General features: G+C 48.9%; 9 protein-coding genes across 9 annotated transcripts; 4 read left to right on the top strand and 5 right to left on the bottom strand.

Moving 5' to 3' along the window:
* Positions 1–106: 106 nt before the first annotated feature.
* TRV_08129 (uncharacterized protein) lies at positions 107–2,611 on the bottom strand (the record flags this gene model as incomplete). The annotated part of the gene is made up of 4 exons (XM_003017827.1): positions 107–1,127; positions 1,242–1,784; positions 1,863–2,144; positions 2,325–2,611. 4 exons carry the CDS (start codon positions 2,609–2,611, stop codon positions 107–109), a joined length of 2,133 nt encoding a protein of 710 aa, XP_003017873.1.
* Positions 2,612–5,046: 2,435 nt separating this feature from the next.
* On the bottom strand, positions 5,047–6,334 carry TRV_08128 (uncharacterized protein; the record flags this gene model as incomplete). Its single annotated transcript, XM_003017826.1, has 2 exons — positions 5,047–6,064; positions 6,120–6,334. 2 exons carry the CDS (start codon positions 6,332–6,334, stop codon positions 5,047–5,049), a joined length of 1,233 nt encoding a protein of 410 aa, XP_003017872.1.
* A 372-nt stretch (positions 6,335–6,706) lies between these two features.
* TRV_08127 (uncharacterized protein) lies at positions 6,707–8,525 on the bottom strand (the record flags this gene model as incomplete). The annotated part of the gene is made up of 4 exons (XM_003017825.1): positions 6,707–7,605; positions 7,658–8,029; positions 8,089–8,388; positions 8,438–8,525. The coding sequence occupies 4 exons, from the start codon at positions 8,523–8,525 to the stop codon at positions 6,707–6,709; spliced, it is 1,659 nt and encodes a 552-aa protein (XP_003017871.1).
* A 2,579-nt stretch (positions 8,526–11,104) lies between these two features.
* On the top strand, positions 11,105–12,383 carry TRV_08126 (uncharacterized protein; the record flags this gene model as incomplete). The annotated part of the gene is made up of 3 exons (XM_003017824.1): positions 11,105–11,343; positions 11,427–11,975; positions 12,029–12,383. The coding sequence occupies 3 exons, from the start codon at positions 11,105–11,107 to the stop codon at positions 12,381–12,383; spliced, it is 1,143 nt and encodes a 380-aa protein (XP_003017870.1).
* An 899-nt stretch (positions 12,384–13,282) lies between these two features.
* On the bottom strand, positions 13,283–14,143 carry TRV_08125 (uncharacterized protein; the record flags this gene model as incomplete). Its single annotated transcript, XM_003017823.1, has 1 exon — positions 13,283–14,143. One exon carries the CDS (start codon positions 14,141–14,143, stop codon positions 13,283–13,285), a length of 861 nt encoding a protein of 286 aa, XP_003017869.1.
* Positions 14,144–15,172: 1,029 nt separating this feature from the next.
* On the top strand, positions 15,173–15,876 carry TRV_08124 (uncharacterized protein; the record flags this gene model as incomplete). The annotated part of the gene is made up of 2 exons (XM_003017822.1): positions 15,173–15,217; positions 15,295–15,876. 2 exons carry the CDS (start codon positions 15,173–15,175, stop codon positions 15,874–15,876), a joined length of 627 nt encoding a protein of 208 aa, XP_003017868.1.
* A 438-nt stretch (positions 15,877–16,314) lies between these two features.
* TRV_08123 (amidase, putative) lies at positions 16,315–18,073 on the top strand (the record flags this gene model as incomplete). Its single annotated transcript, XM_003017821.1, has 4 exons — positions 16,315–16,453; positions 16,485–16,716; positions 16,787–16,909; positions 16,942–18,073. The coding sequence occupies 4 exons, from the start codon at positions 16,315–16,317 to the stop codon at positions 18,071–18,073; spliced, it is 1,626 nt and encodes a 541-aa protein (XP_003017867.1).
* Positions 18,074–18,385: 312 nt separating this feature from the next.
* TRV_08122 (uncharacterized protein) lies at positions 18,386–19,989 on the top strand (the record flags this gene model as incomplete). The annotated part of the gene is made up of 2 exons (XM_003017820.1): positions 18,386–18,684; positions 18,765–19,989. 2 exons carry the CDS (start codon positions 18,386–18,388, stop codon positions 19,987–19,989), a joined length of 1,524 nt encoding a protein of 507 aa, XP_003017866.1.
* A 157-nt stretch (positions 19,990–20,146) lies between these two features.
* TRV_08121 (uncharacterized protein) lies at positions 20,147–21,804 on the bottom strand (the record flags this gene model as incomplete). Its single annotated transcript, XM_003017819.1, has 3 exons — positions 20,147–21,029; positions 21,094–21,338; positions 21,424–21,804. The coding sequence occupies 3 exons, from the start codon at positions 21,802–21,804 to the stop codon at positions 20,147–20,149; spliced, it is 1,509 nt and encodes a 502-aa protein (XP_003017865.1).
* Positions 21,805–21,902: the final 98 nt, after the last annotated feature.

Here is a 21,902-nt window from a genome sequence, read left to right as displayed (position 1 = left end):
CTAATTCCAAGTAAAGCTGTCTAGTGAAATCTTTGCGAAGAAACGGAAAAGCAGAAAAGTTGATCTATAAGCGCTAACGAACAATATAAAATCTAACATGGAACTACTAAGAGCTAGGACAGCTCCAGTGTTGACTTGCCCAGGCCGTGAGCATGGATCTCATCTGGACGCCCGGCATAAAGGCCTCTGCGTCTTTCTTAGGGTCAAAGTCGATCCCGACGATCTTAGTAGCCACAGTCACCCAAGGCTCGAGAAAGTCGAGGTACAGCAGGTCCACCACATCCGGCGTGGAGGAAGAGTCATCATCGTTTGTGATGGTAGCCATGATGCAGTTTGGAGCCCGGTAAAAGGACACAGGGTTATGCACAGTGTCGTCTCCATCTGTCCCACCGTCATCTTTGGTAGTGTATCCTGGAGTCAGGGTAGGCTCATCACCGTCCTGCAGTGGATTCTGCTCATTGTTGGCTTCATGGGACAGTGGTATATGATCGGCCTTTGCAATAAAGTCTTCCGTTCTGGACCACTGTTCCGGTGGGCTAAGAGATGAAGAATCCATAGGCATAAATCCTGCCTGCGTGAGAATGTTGGTAGCCTTGTTCAGCACCTTCAAGACCATGACGGCCTTGTCATACGGCACATCCTTCATGAATCGGAACTCATTCGTAAATGGTGACACGATATACGCGCCATCCTGAGTAAATGGGCCTTTGAAGATGTCAAACCTGATACCGCCCGTGTTGATGATAGCGAGACCAGCGGTATTCTCACGGAGATGGGGCCTAAGAGAGCTAGGGAGGACCTCTTTCTCGAGCCAGCTGTAGATGCTATCGTCGGACGGATATTTGGCCCGGGACATCCACAGTGTCTTCGGGGCACAGCCATAGACATGGTCAAGCTTGAGAGCACTTCGAGCTTTCCGGATATCTTCAGTCACCTTCTTACCTTCAGGTGTGTGGAAAGTAGACTCATCATGGCCCGAGTGGTGGTATAGCGAGAATAGATTGTTATCAATATATCTTCGAGTGAAAACAGGGGAGGTCCTGGCCGCAGAGGTCTGTTTCTTCGCAGTGCTCAACCCACTCAACGACGCAAAGCCGATAGTTTCCATAAATCGCCCGCTGGCAAGGCTGTACGCTTTTTTATCATACTTGACGTAGTCACGGATATGATGATGGCCTCCAAAGAACTAAATCGGTGTGTCCCACTGGACCGACCGTATCGCGGTGAAGATGGCAGCGTACTCTTTCGATTTAGCCGGGACGTGGCCAATAACGAGGAAGAGATCAACTTCCCGGTCTCTAATCGCCTCCTGGAACCACGCTTGCTTGATCGTCTCTTCAACAGGCGTCACAACGGTATTGTTGTAATTCCCCGTAAAATCGAACAAGAACCCAAACGCCATAATCCGGATTCCTTGCATCTTGGTGGTGAACTTCTTGAACCGCTGGGCAAGAGGTACGATCTCACCAGATTCTGGATCGGCAATATCGATGTTAGAGGCAAGGTAGTTGCCCTTGAAGTTCGGTACAGTCGTGCGGAACTCAGCCTCCGACGTGTTCTGCTTGTAGAGCTCATGGTTTCCCGAGCAAAGCAGGTCAATATGCTGCTTTTTCAGAAACTCCGAGGCATACACTCCCTTGGGGTCTGAGCTGTCGTAGAGTCCATTCCCTTCGACCCGATCTCCAGTATCGACTACCAGTAGATCCGTCCCGGCTGCTTCGGCCTTTTCACGCATGCGAGTCGCGAAGGAGACATAATCTCCCCAGTCGGCAGAGAACGACGGCCTGCGGCAGCAACAATATTCAGCACTCCGAACATGGGCATAGGTAATCATATCAGAAGAAAGGAGAGCATTATCTCACTCCTGTAGATGGCCCGAATACCAGCCGTGGACGTCGGTGGTGTGGAGGAAGTTAAGCTGGCCCCATGTCAGCTCCCTCAGCGGCGCAGGAATGGGATCTGGAGCCTGAGGCTGCGAGCCGAGGGCGACTCCAGCCAGTCCTAGGAGGACGAGAGCAGCGCTGTCAAGCATGGGCAGGAGAGGATGGAAGACGGTCTCCTTGCGGTGGTTGTTTGATGAGTATTTCTTGTTGTTTACTCGGGAGTTGCCAACCACTCGACCAACCAACCAACCAGCCAACCAACTATCTAGTTATTTAACTATTTATGCAAGCTTCCGGCCTATGACGTCGGCTTACTAACGAGGCACCGGACTAGCTGGACGGATCTAGATCTCAGGGGGTCATTTTGATTTTGCATTAAATGCTCCAATATCCTACAACATTCACTATATATATAGGTAGAGCAAGCAGGTTATGACATGCTTGGGTGAAATTTTCCAAAGATGCCAGTAAGGTTGCGCTCTTCTGCTTTTTTGCTGGTGTATATGAATGGCCTCTGGTGTATGTCCCAACATCCCCCGAATATAATAAATAAAATAAAATAAAATAAAAAGACTCGAAGGGGAGTCGTGTCTGTTTCGAATTTGGATAGCCACAGGAGAGCCGGTGTTGGTCTCTATAAAATTCTCGTTCGATGCGATTGCGGTGGACATTGATGCACTCATATCCGAAGTGACTTCCTTCAGCTCTTGGTTGTTTGCATGGACCATTGCCATAATATTCGAGACCACAACGTTTCGAATATGACCACTCATACTATATCTGGGTGGTACAGAAGTGGTAGATCTGACTAATAAGGTGGAAATTCTGTCATTCGATGTTGGAGTGTCTAGCTTTGGGAACTTCAAGCAAGCCACAGTCAGTCCGTCTCATCCTGTTGGTAGAGATGTTGCTGCAGATGCATGAAAATTGACCGTACTCTACCCGGAGGCTGTTCAGACTGGCATCTCTAGTCACCTCTGTCAGTGAATTTCTTGCATGCTAGGAAGCCCAGATCCGAGTTTGATACAACATGTCAAAGAGCTCGCTAACAATCACTCACGTTCAATGTGTTAACTCTTTCAAAGCTCAAAACCAACCGGAATGGGCCAGAAAGTCGGACCTTTGCTCCCACTTGAGTCCCCAAGGTTAAAAATGAGCGTCTTCACTGGCTTTCCTTCAAAAGAAAATTCCAGCTTCTCCAGCTTCCGCAGAGCCCTGTTTCTCGCTTTGGTCGTACCGAATACGACCGCGAAGTACGAATCACTAGAGCGGATGATACACTGGGGGCGAAGTTTGTCACTATCTAAGCTTTGCAATACGGACTTCTGTAGGTCTTCAATTGCCTGATTTCTCCTTTTTAACAAGGGATTTGATTAGAGAGATAAAAAGTGCGGTGTCAACTCAACTGGTCATCGTTCCATTGCACTGAAGGGGCGGCTGAAGGGGCGTCATATGTAAATAGAAGAGCTTCGTTTAAATGCTGAATGTTGTCCTCGGACAACATCGTCTCGTTATCGTGCGGGAGAGATCCTAAAGTGAATGTTGTTCATCAAGACAAAACCAGCAGATTTCTGGTGACTCCTGTGTAATCAAGCGGACGGCACAGCCCACGGTCAACTGTTTTCCCAACCACGGAACACTGTTCAGAAAACGCACCACCGCTTTACACAAGGACTCAGGTCTCTCCATCACTTTCTTCGCCAAAGTGGAAGTATCCTATGGCTAGAATATGTGGTAAAACAACCTCATCTAGTATCCAACCTTGAACCCTGTGCTATAGAGCGTAGATTGGGTCAGAGAATGGGACAGGGGAGGAGTGTGTTTCTGGGTTATTAATTCGATGTCGAATATCCCAAAAGTGAAAAATGCAAAGGCGACGGGCACCATGGAGATCGTTCGGGCGACCAGGGGGGAATCAAGATTATATATCTCCAACGATCCTGAACAATTTGGCATGTTCGAGCCATCCCACCCACTCTAGGAGCCGCAAATCATGCGACAACAATCAAGTGCCATGATGCGGGAATAAAGACGACCCAATTAGTGGGAGGGCCAGGGAAATCGCCATTCAGACATGCATGAAACGATGGACCAATTCCGTCTCCTCATTCTATCAAATTCCATTAAAATCCCAAATATTTCAGTCAGTCAGATGGTTCAGAATAGTGACTCACGGGATAACATATCCGGCCCATTCTACGGCCATGCAGGTAGAAAGCCGCTGGCCTGGGTCTGGGTCTCGTTCTTGTTCGCCTTAGCGGCTTTCTGCTTCTCCCTCCGTTTGTTCTTGCGCTCTTTGTGAGCAATTCCAGCTTCTTTTTCCTCTGCCCAGTCGAAACCGGGCTCCAGGCCGCTGATATGAGCCACCTGTCATTAGGTCTTCATCAGCCCGCTAGTATAATTGTGGCCTTCCCTGCTATGGCAATACCCTGCAGACAAGCGGTATCTTCCACGCTCTTCTCAGGGGCATTCTGATCTCTGTTATCTTTGATACCGGTCTGTTCTCTTATCCCCCGTATTTCTAGTTTGCAACCCGTCCGGCCTTCACCTTCTCGAGGTTAACAAAGGTGAATGCTTCCGCTTGGGTATGTCGAATAACATTTAATCGTGTATTCCTGGCTAGTAGTGATATTACTTAGAGTAGTAATATCGCGAGTGTCGGGGGGGAGGGGGTAATGGCGTATAGGTGATATTATATATTTGTGTTAGTCTATAATTTTTAAAAGGAGTAGGGAAGGTCAATTTAGTTTAGGGTCAGACCAAGGTCTCTACTCCTATGCTCATGACAGAAGGCCTCTGTACCCCCAGGGGAGAAGCAAAGCTCAGGATGGTTGAAGATGTCATGTCGACGGGTAGGATATCAGGGGTATATATAGAAGAAAGTACAAAGCAAAAGTGAATAAATAATGCCGGTCTTTCGTATAGTGAACATCAAAGCGAACATACTATCCAGCAAGCAGATTACCAGCAGCAAATGAATAAAGGTACAGGTGAATAACGTTTTGTTTGACCTTTGTGCCATGGTTCCGATAAAGCCGATATGTAGGTATCCACCAGTTCCGTCATTCTTATGCTTTTGATATAGCAAACAAGGTATATCATTTCAACGTCCATATCCAGCCTGTAGTTGAACTAGTCATACATATATTGAAGAATAATAGGTCTACTCACCGCTGTAGACAAATACTCCCTTGCCGCTCCTGTAGCCCCCCAGCGTCCCCTGTACGCTGTCAACGAGCTTGTCCTTTGACGTATCCCTGGTCCATTTCACCTCCTGAACAGGAATGTCTTTAAACCTGCCGTCCCGAGTTAGACGGAAGATATCACGAATGGTCTCTTCCTTCAAGACCGGGTTCTGGTCGCTCCATCTCGACACCCAGAAGCCGTGGAAGGAGATGTTGTTGAATATCATCAGCCCGGCAGTCAGTGAGGTTGGCACCTTCGCCATGGCACCATAGGTGACATGTCGAGAATTGGGAGCAAGTGCTTTGGCCATGGCAGAGGCATTCTTGCCGCCAACACAGTTAAGGGCCAGACGAATAGGCTCTCTGCCTCCTCGTGTCTGTTGGTGAACAATCTCTTTGAACTTTGCTGGAGACAGGAGGTCTGCTTCGGTGATGACGGCCGTGGCACCCAGTGAGAGCAGCTCGTTCTTAAGCTTCTCCGTCTCCTCCGCTGTCTCGCGCTCTCTAATGATGTTCAGAGTCTTGATATTCCACTGTTTCGCGATCTGGATAGCCGCCCGCCCTACACCTGAGTTTGCACCGTTCTGAATTAACCACTCCTCCCCACCTCGCAGCCAGTCCCATTCACAAAAATCCTTGATCATCCGGTATGCAGTTACAGGATTTACGCTCACGGTTCCGGCCTGGATGGGGGTTAGGCATTCACGGTCCTGCTCATTGATCTTTATCAACTGCGACTCTTCCCACTGAGCATGTGTCCGCCATGTGCCCATGCCAGAGTGTTTCATGACGACCCAGTCACCCTTGCGAAGAGACTTGACGCCTGAGCCGGTGGATATGACTTCGAAAGCTGCCTCGTTACCAGCCACGGCATGAGGCTCGATTGTGCCTAGCGAGGTAGTGAAAGTGGGCTTTGTCGGATAGACGCCTTGTATCTGGTTAAAGTCCGCTGGGTTGAGCGGGGCGGCCAGTAGCCGGAGGGTGCATTGAGTGCCACTGGGGGGGGATATGGAGTATGCGTGTAAACTAGTTAGACCAGGCCAGTCAGTACAACACTCGTTCCAAACAATCCCGGATAACGTCCAGAGAGGTAAAGGCAGACTTGAGAACATCTTTGGGCTCGCCGTATTTTGGAAAGACAATGGCTTTGGCCTGGGTGTATCCATAGGCAGAGATGTACCGCCGTCTATCGAAGGAGACTCTGGTTGGGAGAAGTGTCCGTCGACATGATTGTGCAAAAAGGGCGGAAGCTCGAGGAGCTACCATGCTGGAGGGCACCTATTTAGTCGATTCACTGCCTTGCTCTTTGCTAAAAGCTGCTGAAGTGCCGAGCTATGCAGCGTAAAGTAAACACTTGGTACATAGCTTTGCAGCTGGAAGTCACAAAAAGTGCTATTTGTTGGTGTTTTTTTTTGCGGCGATGACGGCGGGTCTTGGCATGGCTGCTTCTCAAGCCGAGGCAGAAAAGAACAACACCGGACGAGGCTTCTACAGTCTATCTCGACGATAATCTTACATATGTCTATGATACAGCTGGCATTGGATGGCAGGTCACGGATAATAACTAACCAGAACCACAAGAAGGTATAAAGGGTATCCGCGGCTGGAAGAAAGCCTTCATGGCGATCAACATCTTCGTTATCTGTTGTCATCAACGAACGGCCACATACGCCGTGCTTCTTCCAGAGTCTTCTCAGTCGACATTTGCTTGACGAACGTTTCAAACAGTTCTTGGTTTTGTCGGCGTTTCTCCTCTATATCCAATTCGGGAGATATCCATCCTTCTTCATCCGTATCCAGACACTTTCTCGCGATCTCATTCGCCTTATACCAGTCCTCATAGTCTGTGAACTGAGCGGCATGCTCGGCAATCTCGTTCTCACTGAAAGAATAAGGACATTCCCCGACGAAGCCCAGCTCCGACCAGTTCTGGAAAATCTCGATCATACACGCGCGGAGAGGGAGGATACCAACTTCCGACGTCTCTCCACAGCGTTTGAACAGTTCTCGAAAGACACGCGGGAGGTTCATGGCAGTATGAGCTTCTTTGTTTTCGAGATAGGTCGAAACCTCATACGTTTTCGCAACCATGGCTTGTCGATATTCAAATTTCGCTAGCTGTTGGTCCTCTTCATCCATCTCTCTCAGGTTGTCTGGTAATTTTGGGGCTTGAAACCCCCTAACAAAGTTATCAGGCGGCTCTAGGAAAATGGGCCAACGTGCCTGTAGGAAAAGAGGGAGGACGGATATTGATTGCCAGTCAATGATGGAGAGAATCTGAGACGGGTTGTCAGGAGAGACGTAAATGTTCCCCATGTGAAGGTCCGTATGCCAGATCACAGGCTTCCCCAATTGTGCTGGGACAGGATGAGAAGTTGAGCTCAACATTCTCATAAGACTGATAACTTCATCAAGAAGTTTTTCCTTCTCCTCACAACTTCCTTGATAGAACGTCCCTGGGTGGGGCGGCAGACCTTGCAAAGCACGAGCGATTTCACGTCTCGCAATCGCAATGCCAAACGTTGCCAGTGTATCCCCTGTTTTTACGTGGTCAGCGGCGTACCAGAGATATAACTGATGAGTGCTTACATGGACCTAAATCGACCCCTGGCCCTTCAATATCCTCTAGCACGTACACTCTATCACCTGAACGGCCCACGCAATATGACTGTGATGGGTCAGCCTCTATATCTAGAGGCTTAAAGTTAGGAAGACCCCCACCGAAGCTCCGTAGATACAAACTTCCATATGCGGGTAATTGTAAGGAACAAAGCTCGCGTTCGAATGCCGTAAGTCTTTTAACAAGCTCTAGTTTATCTGAGAGGGAGATCTCCCCCCATATCTTGAAAAGGGGGACACCAGCTGCTTTCTCCATGATGATGTATTCTGCCTCCACCGGGCTGGTAGGGTCAGAAGACCATGTATATACTTCGGGAACTGGAATACTTGTCTGCTGTTTCACTATATTGCTATAAGCATAAATAAAGTAGTCAACGTAAAACATCAAGTCCCTTGCTTACTGTATTTCAATATAGCAACCTCCGACTCGGTGGTATAAACTGCGGGCCCAGCATTTCGACAAGCAATTTTAGCGACAATCTCCATTCCATTTTCTTTTCTCATCAGAAGAACCTTGCTGAAACCGCCCTCCATCTTCTCAACTGCTTTAACTGGGGAAGGCTGGCCCCCAGCTGTGGCTACAAGATCGCAGAGAGCATCCAGGTTGAATTTGACATAGCGCCGATCGAATTGAGACTTTTCATTGACCAAAAATCCTCCGTTTGTATACCCAAAGAGTTTGTCTTCACTTATCGGTTTGCCTAAATAGAAGCTTAGTTTGAGAATTTGAACCTTGTGGTCATGCCATACCTCGACATGAGATGTGTAGGTTCCGGTTTGCAGGCGTTCCGCGGGTACCTGTCCGGCGCCAAAACGAGGAGATGTGAAATCGGATCATTCGGATAGTTGGCCGAGGCATAGCGGAAAAGAAGAGCTTGGGAATATGGTTATTGTTTCAAAGCACCTTGTTTTCATGGTCACGCCCGGAGATAACGGATTACTGTTAGGAGATATGTAGCATGGTGGTGAGCGATTGATATTCGTAGCAAGAAACAGTGAAAGACCCTTGACTTGCGTCTGCATATTTATACAAAGTATCCTGCTGGCTACTTGGGCATTTCAATCCACCACCACCACAATGCATTTACTACATTCGTTCAATGCAATGGAATTTCAACTAGCTAAAGAACCTGCCGTGCCTGAACATATCTAGGCTAGCGCTCATTAATGATTTACAGAGAGAAGACCATGAAGCAGCAAAACTAGCTGCCGAGATAGTCCATCCAGGTAAGATAGCTTAACTGGCTGTCCGATTAACCCCAGGCACCCTTGGTAGTAGCTTGCTAACAGCCACCACTGAGCGCACTCGGCTATTCAAATTTGCTGCCTTCACGTTGCAAATGCCACTTGGACATTTAAAGCTTCACACAAAAGAAAGGCCCAAGTCTCATCAGCTGGTTATCCATTAGTTAATCAGGCCGTGTGGCTGGGCCATCACGACGCCTGGGATTATGGGGCTTCCTTGAGCGAGTCAAATGTTAAAATATAAACACCTTCATTCAATCCCACAGCTAACACTGAACTGACGGACTTCTCTTGGCAGAGTCTGCTGCGCCTGCTGCTGCGTCTTCGTCAAAGCAAGTTAATGTTATCTGGCTGAGACCCAGAGTTGAAATACGATCCCGAATGAACTCAATAATCGTCTCATGCTTGCTGGTATCGAGATGATCAAGTCATCGTCTTTCATCCAAGTTCATGCATCCCCCAACCTTTCTACACACTCTGCCAGCATGGTGAAATGGTGCAGAACTACCGTGTTTAAAGAATTGACTTCGATGAAGGCTTGCTTCGAAGAGAGAGGATGGTCTTAGGTTGTCTAAGGTGCAAGGCAAGTCAGATTGTCCGGCCACAGATGGGGTCCAAAGACGTCAGCAGGTATTATTCTTGAACACAAAATCCCAAGGCCAACATCTCTTCTGCTGTGTTAAGTAACAAGATAAACAGGACTGATCCATACCTCCGGAAATAGAGCTCCGTAGCCCCCATCCGCCCGGACATATGCACCGTTTGTACCAGAAGGACCCTGGGGGCGTGGGAGTGGGATTGTCGCTGGTACAGGGGTGGTTCTGACTGCATTTAAGAATTTGATAACCATAATCGGTAGGGGTGGCCTTTATGAGGGCGAAGCAATGACAAAGGCCTTTACACCGGCATCCTACTACTGAGTTGTACGGAGTATTCTCAGGGCCAATATATGCACTGATATGTCTCTGAAAACCACAATGGACTCGAGGCTGAAAGGTCAGTTTGATGGTAAGGGGTGCAGTCTAACCTGCACATATGAACATGAGATGGTGTGGTTGACTGTCTTAGGTAGCTCGCTCCAGCCGAAGACAAACGGTCGCTTGGCTCGATGGTCACCGGTGGCCACAGAGTACTCCGTACGGAGTACGGTTCGACCAAGTCAGCCTCGCCACTTTGTCAGACCCAAGGGCTCAGGAACGGCGCCCCTGAACACAAACCTGGCAGCGAGAAGATTGGGCCTGGATCTGGACCTGTCCCTGTCCCAAGTCCCCCATTCTCCGCAGGCTCGGCAGCCACCGCAACCAGCTCACTAACGAACTTACTCCAACAAACGGCGAAAAGCGAGAGGTTTAAACCCCCTTGCGCCGATTCTATCCACCCAACTGGCCAGCGTACAACGCACGTTGATGAAGGTACGCCGTGCTCGGTGCCACAGTGGTGCGCGTATGTACTCCGTAGGGGCCCTTTTCGTTTGATAATGGATTTGGAGCCAGCGGCAAGGTAAGACAACCGCGCCCTGCTCCTCCATGTTACTTACTCTGCCGGTCCTGATCAGCGACGGTGAGACCTCTCATCTCCTCCCTCTTCCTCATCCTCCTCGCCGCTGTCGCACGACCATCGTCTCGCTCATCTTACTCGTCACTTTCTTGTCTTCCTGTGCGTCTTCTTGTGCGCCTGTCTTGTCGTCTTGTCTTGTCTTCTTGTCTTGTTGTCTCGTCGTCTCGTCGTCGTCTTGGATGTTTCTTTCGTCTTCCCTTGACCCGCAGCTCGCTTCATGACTAAGCAGCCCCCTTTTTAGTGAAACGCACGTGCAGGATGAGTCATATTGAGCTAGCCCCAAAAGGCAAGCGTGGCTAGGCTGACTCATCTGCTTAGTCACTCCTTTTCTGCCACCGTGGCCTCTTTATAAAGGCGGTGTCCCCCCCTCTCTCCCTCTTCCTTCGCCGTTCGAAACTTCCAGCGCAGCGACTCCGACGGAGGCGAAGAAAAGAGGCGAAGAAGACAGGCTGGCATCAACTGCGTCGACCGCGCCGGCTGGGACATCAAACCTCCCAGGCTGCCGTCCGTCCACCATGCTTGCTCTCTGACAGTCAGTCTGCACTGCATCCAGCAAACAACCACAATAACCACCGCCGCCATACACACGCCATTCCACAGGAAGTCAACCACACCATGACGGAGTCAACGTTTGCCGTCGAGGCCTTCTCCATGGACTCGATGTCTCCCTCTCCCGGGGCTGAGATCCCCCGTCTGACCGTCTCGCCGGCTGACACCACGCTCAAGTTCGAGGATGTCGTCCCCGAGGGCCTGCCCAAGGTCGACACCCCCAAGCCGGCGGAGAAGAAGCCAGTCAAGAAGCGCAAGTCCTGGGGCCAGGAGCTGCCTACGCCCAAGACAAACCTCCCTCCAAGGTATGCCTCCTGCCACTACATCCCCCCTTTTTTTTTTCTAGGTTGTCTTTATTGGTCAAATAGCAGTTACTAACTTGACGTAGAAAACGAGCAAAGACAGAAGATGAAAAGGAACAGCGGCGGATAGAACGGGTGCTACGCAACCGTGCCGCCGCCCAGATCTCCCGCGAGCGCAAGAGGCTCGAGATAGAGAAGCTCGAGGGCGAGAAACTCAAGATCGAGCAGCAGAACGAGTTCCTCCTCCGCCGTCTCTCACAAATGGAGGCTGAGAACAACCGGCTCAGCCAGCAGGTGGCGAAACTGGCCTCTGAGATACAGACCTCCAAGTCTAATCCAGGCAGCCCTGCCTCTGCTTCAGCCTCGGCCAGCACGTCAAGCATCTCGGCCACCCTCGCCCCTTCGACATCTCCTACTTTGGCTCCCGTTCTGTTCAAGCAGGAAAACGACCTGCTGGACAATATAGACAGCATTCCATTCACTACCAACCCAGACCCAACTACTACTCCTACAACAACCACCACCACCACCTCAAACCATATAAACTCGACGTCGTCGACCACCCTCTCACCGGCTGACTTGGATCACTCCTCCGCCGCCCCCTCCGATTTGACACAACATCCTGCAGCGGTGTTGTGTGACCTGCAGTGTCAATCGGAGGCCCGGCCTTGGATGACCTCAACCTCAGCCACCTCAGCATACCTCTCCTTCATGAACATGATCATGTTCACCCTCCCCCTCTATCAGACGCTGACCTCAGCCGCTTATTCGACGCTGATTCATCCAGCGAGCCTGATCTTTCATTCCTTGAAGACGGGTTCTCCCTTGAACTTCTCCCCGACTCAGATCTCGGCCCTTTTGCCTTTGATTCTCTGGTTGATCTCGGTCCCGACGAGGACAACCAACAACAACTCCAGCAGAAACTCGACGACTCGATCGGTCTTCCGGAGCAGACTCCTCTCCCGGCTTCTGGCTTGCAGCCCAGCTTTGGCGCGTCCCTTGAGAGATGCGACGAGCAGGGAATTGCAGCTGGTGCTCAGTGAGAGTGCAATGCTCGGATCTTCTCGGTCAGGTCAGTCGATCGTTCAGCTGGAGTCTCGGCAACGATGGGAGTCACTGGTCACCATCCTTTTTGCGATTGATCGGGCAGAGAAGAGGGGAGCAGCATTATTATCACCATCATCATCATCTAGAGGGAAAAACAGCGGCAGGTCACTTAGAGACCGGCCAAGGAAGGTTATTGGAGTCAACAAACAAGTACCGACGAAGCGAGGCTCGCTCTCTTCTCGGTCATGGTCACGGCGTTCGGGGTGCAAGGAGTACTAGTTGGGTTGGTCATAGCTACAGAATTTAGGATTAGGTTCAATACATCCACAATTACTCCGATCATCTTTATCTTTTGCAGCTGATCTTCTGATCTGTATTGAAAAATGGTCAAAGAACCGTCACATACTCATTTCGCCCCTTTTATCTTATTGACTTGTTACCTGCTCACAAAGTTGGACTGAGAGTAATGAATTAAAAACTCTGGCACCTCAGGTCCAGTATCTGATATCAGAGAAGATCTATACCCTCTCGTCCGTCAAAAGTCAAAACCTCGGATCATGGCATAGGGCTTGTAGCAGGAGGAAGAAGGATGTCGGCGATATCCGGCCGGGGTTTGGCTCATGGTTAGGTTGCTTCCACATGCCACCCCCTATTTATGTGGTAGCCTCAAGCAGTGGACTCAGGCCCCGCCAGTTAACTAAATGGACGAAAGGCTGGTAAAAAGGACCAGAAAACAAACAGCAGTCCTCACCTACCTGCTTCTACTCATCTTCACTGGCCAGTCTCTATCAAGATTATACGGAGTTTAGATTGTCGTATTCAACAGGAGTAGTCAACCATGAATATTATTAAATTAGTTAAGTATTAGAAATTAACGATTATGTCAACTGTATCGTTATGGCTTGCCGATGATGGCAGCATACTTCAGAGAGTCGTGTTCGAGATACCCACACACAGTCATTGGCTCGTACCCCTTTTCTTTGTACTGATTGAACCAGTCCTCTAACTCTTTTGCAGTCATTCCAAACCTAGACATTGACTTGTCCAACTTGCCGCCCTCCTGCTGCCAGATAGCAGAAAAGAACACTGTCCCTTGAATGTTATACACGCTGAGATCCGCCGGAAAAAAGCCTAGCTTCCTCATCTCTTCCGTTCTCCTCTGGTATTCATCCCTGCGCATACCAAGAGCTGCCTTCCAATCCGGACCAGGGGTTCTCTGAAACACTGCGGTGAAGCGCTGCTCAGATCTGATGCCATACCCGCTCAAACTAACAAGACGATATCCTTTCGGTGGAAACTTGTGCAAAGCCTCCGTCACCTGGTCTTTTGTTGAGTCCACCAGCAATTCCCAACGGACTGTCCTCCCGTCAATGTATTTATTCCAAATGCCATTGAATCGTCTCAGGTGGCCTTCAGTTGGCTCCTTGCCAATGTTATATCCCTGAACTTGCATGGGAAAGTACCCTTCGCTCCTCAGATTTTTGATGGTTTCGCCGAATTTTTTAGGCTCGTAGCCATACTCGGCTGTCCAGCTTATCCCGTCGAGGAGGTGCGTTTTGAAAATGCCGTTGTGTCGAGGGTCACCATTCGATTCAGCATCGCCGGTGAGATATGTGGGACGGTAGCCTTTTTTGGTCAGCTGGTCGAAGGTGTGCTTGAAGGGATCAAAGGCGAGACCGTGACGCTCTTCCCAGGCAGTTCCTGCCAGGGCAGCGGTGGCCAGAAGAGAAGCCGCGGAGAAAATGGAGAACTTCATGTTGATCTTGATCTTGATCTTGTTCTTGATGAAGGGGAGAATTGTATGAGATTGGCTTGACTTGGAAAGTACTCTCAATTCCTGTGGATGTGTTCCCCCTTTATATACACAGCCCTCCCAGGAAGCCTTCTATCCGGCGTGGCAAGAATAGGAAGCCAGCAGGCTAGACATTGCACTATCACAGACAATTCATTGAAAAATAGAGGTGAAGTGGATATTACCCGCTTGTGATAATATACCGCATCACAAGACAGATCACTTTGGGTATGGCTAGTTTTACACCTGCCCGACAGTCCCCGACAGTCCCCGGCAGATAAGTAACCCTGTCGCGATACTTCATGACCTTTCTCAAATAAAATCCAATGAATATCGGCTAACATGCATAAATTGATTATTCTTGAGCATAATAGCATGTCGTCTGGGCAGTGATTTGATATAGAAAATGGCTTGATGAATTGAATAAGAGACAGCCTGGGAGTCTCTCATGGACATTCTGGATGCGTTCCTGCGGGGATTGGCACAAGATCCTAGTAACTATTGAGTGGAAGGGTGGGTATTTACATGTGGTCGCAGGCTTCTGAATATTCATGTAGCCTGAGATAGGTTCCTTTTCACCGTCTTTGGAACCTCTGCGTGCCTGTCTAAGGATAGAAAAAGCCCCTGATGTTGACAAATAGCTTCAATTAAGGTTCTATGGAAGATCCCGGTGGTGCGGGCGGGCGGGGGCTTTAGGGTTCCAGGAATTAGGTTACGGAATAAATTGTGTTCCGATGAGGCTCCGTTTAAATCACATGACAAATATAGCACGTGATTATTACGTCAGTTGGAGGCTTGGCGCTGTGACATCTTCATCGTCGAACTTCAGGCACACAGCGATGCTGCTGATGACATAGAGATACCCAATATCATACGGTAGAGCTCTGTTTCCCGAGTGCTTTACATGGCATAGCCTTTATCTGCTACACCCCTAACTTATATTCTTTTGGCCCCCAGTGCATACTCCTCGGTGTTAGACTTACCGCCATTAATATGGGTATGCGAGACCCCCTCCTTGAGGCCATGGCCGAAGTAAAGGTATATATCCACTCCAAGCCCATCCTTGCTTTTCAGGATACTATCCTCACTAGGTGCATAACTAATGACATAACTAGGTCAACGGTAACCAGCTACGGAAACAAGCAGCCAAGGCCGAAGCTTCTGCCCGCGCACAGGAAGACAAGGCTATCAAAGCCATGAAGAAAGGACAATTCCAAATCTCCCGCATCCACGCCAGCTCAGCAATCCGCGAAAAACGCCGGTCCGTTACCCTGCTTTCAAAATCAGCAGAGGCAGACGTGATATACAGCGATCTCTCCGCCGCCAAAAGTACCCGCGACTCTACACGATCCCTCATGAAAGCATCCAAGGCACTTGACTCAGCATCAAGGAGTATAAATCTTGAACGCACACTCGCTGTTGCCAATCAGTTCGTCTCCCGGTCAGAAGACTTTAAACTGGCTGGGTCTGCTCTGGAGGGAGTTTCCAAAGATGTCCAGATGCAAGAGTATGGCGCTGAGGGAGATGAAGATGTCGACCGTCTCATGGAGCGACTGGCGGATAGTGCTGGGGTCGATTTACGTCAGGGCTTGGAGGAGAATGCCGCTCCACGCGAAGAGCTTACTGTGGCCAACAAACAGAAAGAGGCGGAGTTTGAAGACGGCCTGGCGGGCAGACTGAGGGCATTGAGAGGATGATGTCGTTGCCTTTCTTTCCGATGTCCTTAATTCTGGATGACTGTACAGACATATGCTACTCGTTTCCTTTTCCCTGGTACCGTTTTCATTTCTTATTTCGTTTTCGCCTGTCATAATCGGTTTGGAGTTGGGGCATGAACATGAGGCTTGTCACGCCATCTCCATTTGAAGCGGCGCTAGATATCCGTGGTAGTTGGGTTTTACGACTTTATATATATTATTCCTTGGGTCCATTCGATATGGTAGTGTTCAATTTCCTACTTTGTTTCTTCTATGCGGCTTAGATCCAGCTCTTGGTGCCGGGACATAGAGATCATCACGTGACGTCTCTCTGACGGGACGGGACCTTATCTCATGTTTAAACTATTATTTCCGTCTCTCTAATTCAACATTGCAAACATCCGACGGTTTGTAGCTGGTTTTGAAATTGAAGGATAAATGTCCTTCTTGCGCGAGGCAGAGAAATGTCTACTTAATCAGAAGACATTTGCCAGCCTAAATGCCTTCATCACTCCATTAGAGCGCTCCGCGACATGGAGAGGGCGAGCTCAAGCTGCGGACTACCGCCGTGGGAAAGGTGAAATATACCCATCACTCTACTTATATAGCTCCTTCATGGCTAATCTCAATTGAGCAATCGATAGATGTATCTATATCGCCGTTGGATGGTAAACTCATAGGCGTGAAAGATAACATCTGCACCAGCGAACTACCAACCACCTGCGGATCTGCGACTCTGCAAGATTTTACGAGCCCTTTCAACGCGACCGTTGTTGATTTATTGGAGAATGCAGGCGCTATTGTGGCTGGGAAGACGAACTTGGACGAGTTTGGCATGGGGTAGGCTGCCTTTTCCCAACGGCTAGCTATGGGAGGGTCGTTCGGATGCTAAATGTTAACACCCTTATAGCTCTCACTCCATACATTCCCACTTCGGCCCTGTGAAAAATAAAAATGGAGGAGATGAGTTTTATTCGGCTGGTGGAAGCTCCGGAGGCAGTGCTATTGCAGTTGCTACCGGCCAATGCCATGCGTATGTCACATTCCAAGGTATATCCAATATAGTGCTAACTCAAGCAGGGCATTGGGAACCGATACGGGTGGCTCAGTGCGTCTTCCGGCGGCATATACGGGTGTCTTTGGGTTTAAGCCTTCGTATGGCCTAATATCAAGATGGGGAGTTGTGGCGTACGCGAACTCCCTCGATACTGTTGGAATATTCGCGAAAGACACATCCACTATCCATGACATATTTGGTAAGCCGGAACGTTTCATTATGCAGCCATTATCTATAACTAATATTCGTATACTAGATGTGGTAAACCGTTATGATAGTCGTGATCCAACCAGCATTTCACCAACGAGTCGGTCACGCATCCTAACTGCTGTCAGGGAGGCATCAGCACGACCCACTCGACTGCGAGTTGGAGTCCCTTTTGAGTACAATATACATGAACTGAGTCCTGAGATCCGATCTGCATGGCAGATAACTCTCGAATACCTCCAGTCCAAAGGACATAGCATTCATCCTATCACGCTTCCGGCCACCAAACAAGCTTTATCTGCATACTATGTCTTGGCCCCAGCGGAGGCCTCGTCGAATCTATCAAAGTACGACGGTGTTCGTTACGGCACCAGAGACATTGAATCTGCGGACAATGCGGGGGACTATCTTTATTCAAACACACGTGGAAAAGGGTTCGGAGCTGAAGTCCGGCGGCGAATACTGCTGGGAACGTTCTCTCTCAGCGCAGATAAAATTGACAATTACTTCATTCAAGCGCAGAAGATCCGGAGATTGGTTCAGGCCGACTTTGACTCCGTATTTCGACTTCAACACCCGCTTCTACACGCAGCATCAACGACCCTGGGGTCACGAGACCTTGTCGATAAGGAGGACGCTGGGAGAAATGCAAAGATTGATGTGATCATCTGCCCCACAGCTCCTTCAGCTGCACCCGCTATAAAAGCATTGGAAAATTCTTCACCTATTGATGCGTACACAAACGATGTTTTCACCGTCCCGTGCAGCCTTGCAGGCCTTCCTGCATTGAGTGTTCCGATACTCTTCGACGGAGAAGAATCTAAGAGTCAAAGTGTTCCACGCCATGCAGGGGTACAAGTCATTGGCCAGTTTGGAGACGATGATATGGTCCTAGAGGTGGGGAAGATGCTTGAAGAGATAGGCAAGACGTGAGACTGTACTCTCATCCACCTTTTTGTACATTGTGGATATATACCTGTAAGATATTGATTATTGTAGATTCTTCATCTTTCAGTACCGTCACTCCCGTCAAATACATATCACGTGACACATTCCCGGTTTCGACTGAACCTCACAGCGCTGATTGATATCAAGACGCAGAAAACAATTGCTCCGCCGAGACAACGCTCAAGGGTCGGAATAGATGAAACGATGCTGGTCGTGCCGTTTTGGAATGATACCGCCCTCCTACTCATCCAGGTTCAACCCTAAATTGCCCACGGATCCGCATCCTCACAATACAAGATGACCACCGGCGGCGAGAAGGCAAGGGAGAAAGCAAAGAGGACGAAACGTGAATATAAAAAGAGACATGACGCTAAGCGCCAGGATACCGGTGATGGAGGTTATGAGAGGAAGACGACTGTTTCTTCTTCCAGCTCGGCTATTCCGTCGTTAGAGCTACCCATGCTCATGCCCATACCGGTCGCCGACCCTCGTCCTGCGGATGTGCTACACCCAAAACCACGCCAGATGAACTTGTCTTGTACAAAAAAATCCGAGATAATTGGTCAGGAGTATAAATTCTATGATATTGCGGACAAGTATGTATTGAGCTTTAGTAGCTGTGGCAGTTCATATAGCTAACAGAACGATCTAGAGTAAGCAATAGAAACGGTTTTAGATATACCTATGCAATTGAAGACCCGGGTTTCCCACACATTAGATATCGACAAACCGATGTACCGCCTTACCATTCACGATTCAGCTTCGAAGACTCTCCTGCCTGTATCACTTTCACAGAAGATGCCCGAGGAGTAAGCACCAGTGACCCATGGCATTCAGCTCGAGCAAATGTCTGCGCACGAGAGGGGACATACTATTATGAAGCCAAGGTGGTAAGCGGAGTGATTCGAGGTTCACAGCCGGGGCCATCACCTCGTGGGAATATACGACTTGGATTTGCGCGCCGTGAAGCTGACCTTGATGTGAATGTCGGCGTTGACTGCTACGGTTATGGTATTCGGGACGTTAATGGCGAAGTTGTTAACAGAATGAGATGCGAGTACTTTTTCCCCAAGGACGAATCCATCTGTGAAGGCGATGTGATTGGCATGTTGATCACCCTTCCACCGCTTGAACTGCACAAGAAGGTCGTTGAAGGGACGTACGAATCGCCAGCTGAAGGGGATGAAATGGATGTAGACCATCCAACCCCCCAGCCGGTACCGATTAATTTCATCCGGGATCGAATTCCATTCCATCTAAAGTCTGATTTTATGTATCAGCAGAGCCATGTCTTTGCTTCGAAACATCTCCGAGATTATGCCTTCAATCTCAAAGAGACCCCTACTTATGGGCCTCCTTCTCCAGGAAATGCAGAAGATGCTTCCCTTCGAACACTCCCTGGCTCCAGCATTACTATCTTTAAGAATGGGGTTAAAATGGGAACTCCCTTTCAGAATTTATATGCTTTCCTTCCACCAGCTTCTCGGTTTGCACAAGCGAGCAACAACTTGGGAATTGGCGAGCGAGAGAATGCTGATGACGGCATGATTGGCTATTACCCTACTGTTAGCTGCCATAATGGAGGAGCAGTAGATTGTCGATTTGAGGCACCTTGGTTCATTGGGCCCCCTACCGACGAATTTCCAAACGTGAAGCCCTTTGGTGATAGATTCAACGACCAAATATGCGAGGACATACTAGCTGATATCGTCGATGAAGTGGATGCAATTTGTACTGGCTGGAAGCTAGAATTACCAGTTGCGCACACAGCTGGCGGCACGAATGCTTCCACACCAGCGCCTTCAAACCTACGAGAGGCCAGCGTTGCAAGCGCCCCCACGAGCGTGACCATAGACGGAGCACCAGATACACCAAGTGCAATGAGCCAAGCCATGGAATGAGCTTAATGCTGTATGATAAGTAGATACCTGTTTTAATATAAAGGGACAGTGAAATGCCAGAAACAAAAAATATCATTGGTATATTTCGGTCCAAAATACGACATAGCATGCCACCATTAAAGACGCCAGACGAAACCTTTACCCGCCTGTATCTTGGTTATATCGTCATATCCATTGTATCATCGCCTCCGTTGTTTTCAACAGCTTCAGGTACGACGACTCCTCTTCCTCTTCCGGCCAGCAGCTCCCTCCGTACCTCTGGGCCAATGTCTTTATGCCCGTTTGACAGCAAAAGATCAAGTAGCGCCTCACGCTGGTCCTCCGTGATATCGTTGCGGTAACGCTGGGCAAATGCAAGAAGCGATTGATGCCATAGGACGGGAAGCTTATAGTCCCTTGCTGCTGCAGCTGAGTACGATCCTGTCCCATTCATATTTGCATCGCCGTTCTCATCTGGTTTCGTAGCACGGAAGCGGAGGAAATGGAATACCAAGGCATCAATGACTTTATATGGCAGTGCATATTTTTTGTCTAGGAATACACGGATGAACATGTTTGTAGCACCCGTGCCCTCTGCATTGAAAGAGGATATGGTTTGTTCTGCTGAAATCTCGCATAACCGGAGAAGCGCAGCGGCTGAGTGAAGGACGGGTATAGACACTCGCGTTATCACACTGGATACTATCTGTGCTTCTCGTAGTGTGCAAGTTCCGCTGGCTATGAGTGGGAACAAAAGTCCCTTAAAGAAGCACGCAGGTTTATACAAGGCCTTCTTTAAAGCGTTGTATATGTGTACATGCAATTTCTTTGTTTCTCTAATATCATCTCGGACTCGTTCTAGGAGCACCATGGAGATGAACTGTTGGGCAATATGAGGTTTTGCGGATATGAATATCCTAGTGCCTGCGTAAATTGCGTTTGGCGTCCACGCCTCCGGTTTGGTGACCGAGAGTAGAGCATCCCAGTATGGTAGAGTAGGTAGAATTTTGAATGGCTTGGGGAGGGGTCCAGATTTGTAACGTGAGAGGAGGTAACCGACTCTATATTCAGATTAGTATTAATGCGTACTGTACTGAAATGTCAATAATGAGTAGATTGACATACTTATCGTAGACTTCTAATGCCTTAGCTGGAATCTCGATGGCGTCTTCTGGAGCACCCCCTCCGAGAACAAGGGGCTCCGTTGACTGGCCTCCTTCATGTGCTGCAATCTTCTCAAGTATGAGATCCGCTAAATTGGTACTTTCGCCATTTCCTTCCGTACCACCCTCCCTTGGGTGAAACACAGGATCTTCTTCGTCTCGTGGGAGAAATTTGTGAAACATATCCAAGTCATTGGGGTCGACTTCCTACAAGTAATTGAAATATTAGTAAAATGAAGTGCAATAGCTGGTAATGGCGTATAGCAAGGCGAATAAATCCATGAAAGCGTACCACTTCCTCAATTTCTCCTTCATCTTCCCACTGCGCATCATCATCATATTGGACAATATCTTCATCGTCTTCGTATCTTGACTCCTCACCAGCTAGTCGGGACTCAAAATCAAACGCAGCCTTTGCTTTCAAATCAATACCAGCAGCCTCTGCAGCAGCCCTGGTCTCTGCCGCATCTTCCTCGGCGAGATCTCTTCCAATTTGCAGGATCTTCTTTGAGGACTTCGAATCGAGGTAGTGGTCATCTTCCGTCTCGTCTTCGGACCTTGACTTCCGTTTGCTGCCCGATTTTGTTCTGAGATGGCCAGCAGATGTTATTTCGTCCGCTAGGGGTATATGTCGTCGTTCGGAAGACGATGTCTTCGCGGTCGGTTTCGGCATGGTGCTTCCTGCCGAGGGGCTGTTAACGAGGATGAAATTGCACCCTGTCCTTTCTTCGATGGGTTCTGGTTTTTTTTTTTTTTTTAAAAAAAAAAATA

Source organism: Trichophyton verrucosum (genome assembly GCF_000151505.1).
Source record: "Trichophyton verrucosum HKI 0517 chromosome Unknown contig01349_1.f1.exp, whole genome shotgun sequence".
Taxonomy (NCBI): domain Eukaryota; kingdom Fungi; phylum Ascomycota; class Eurotiomycetes; order Onygenales; family Arthrodermataceae; genus Trichophyton; species Trichophyton verrucosum.
The sequence above is the reverse complement of the archived record's forward strand: the minus strand, read 5'-3'. Positions and strand labels throughout refer to the sequence as shown.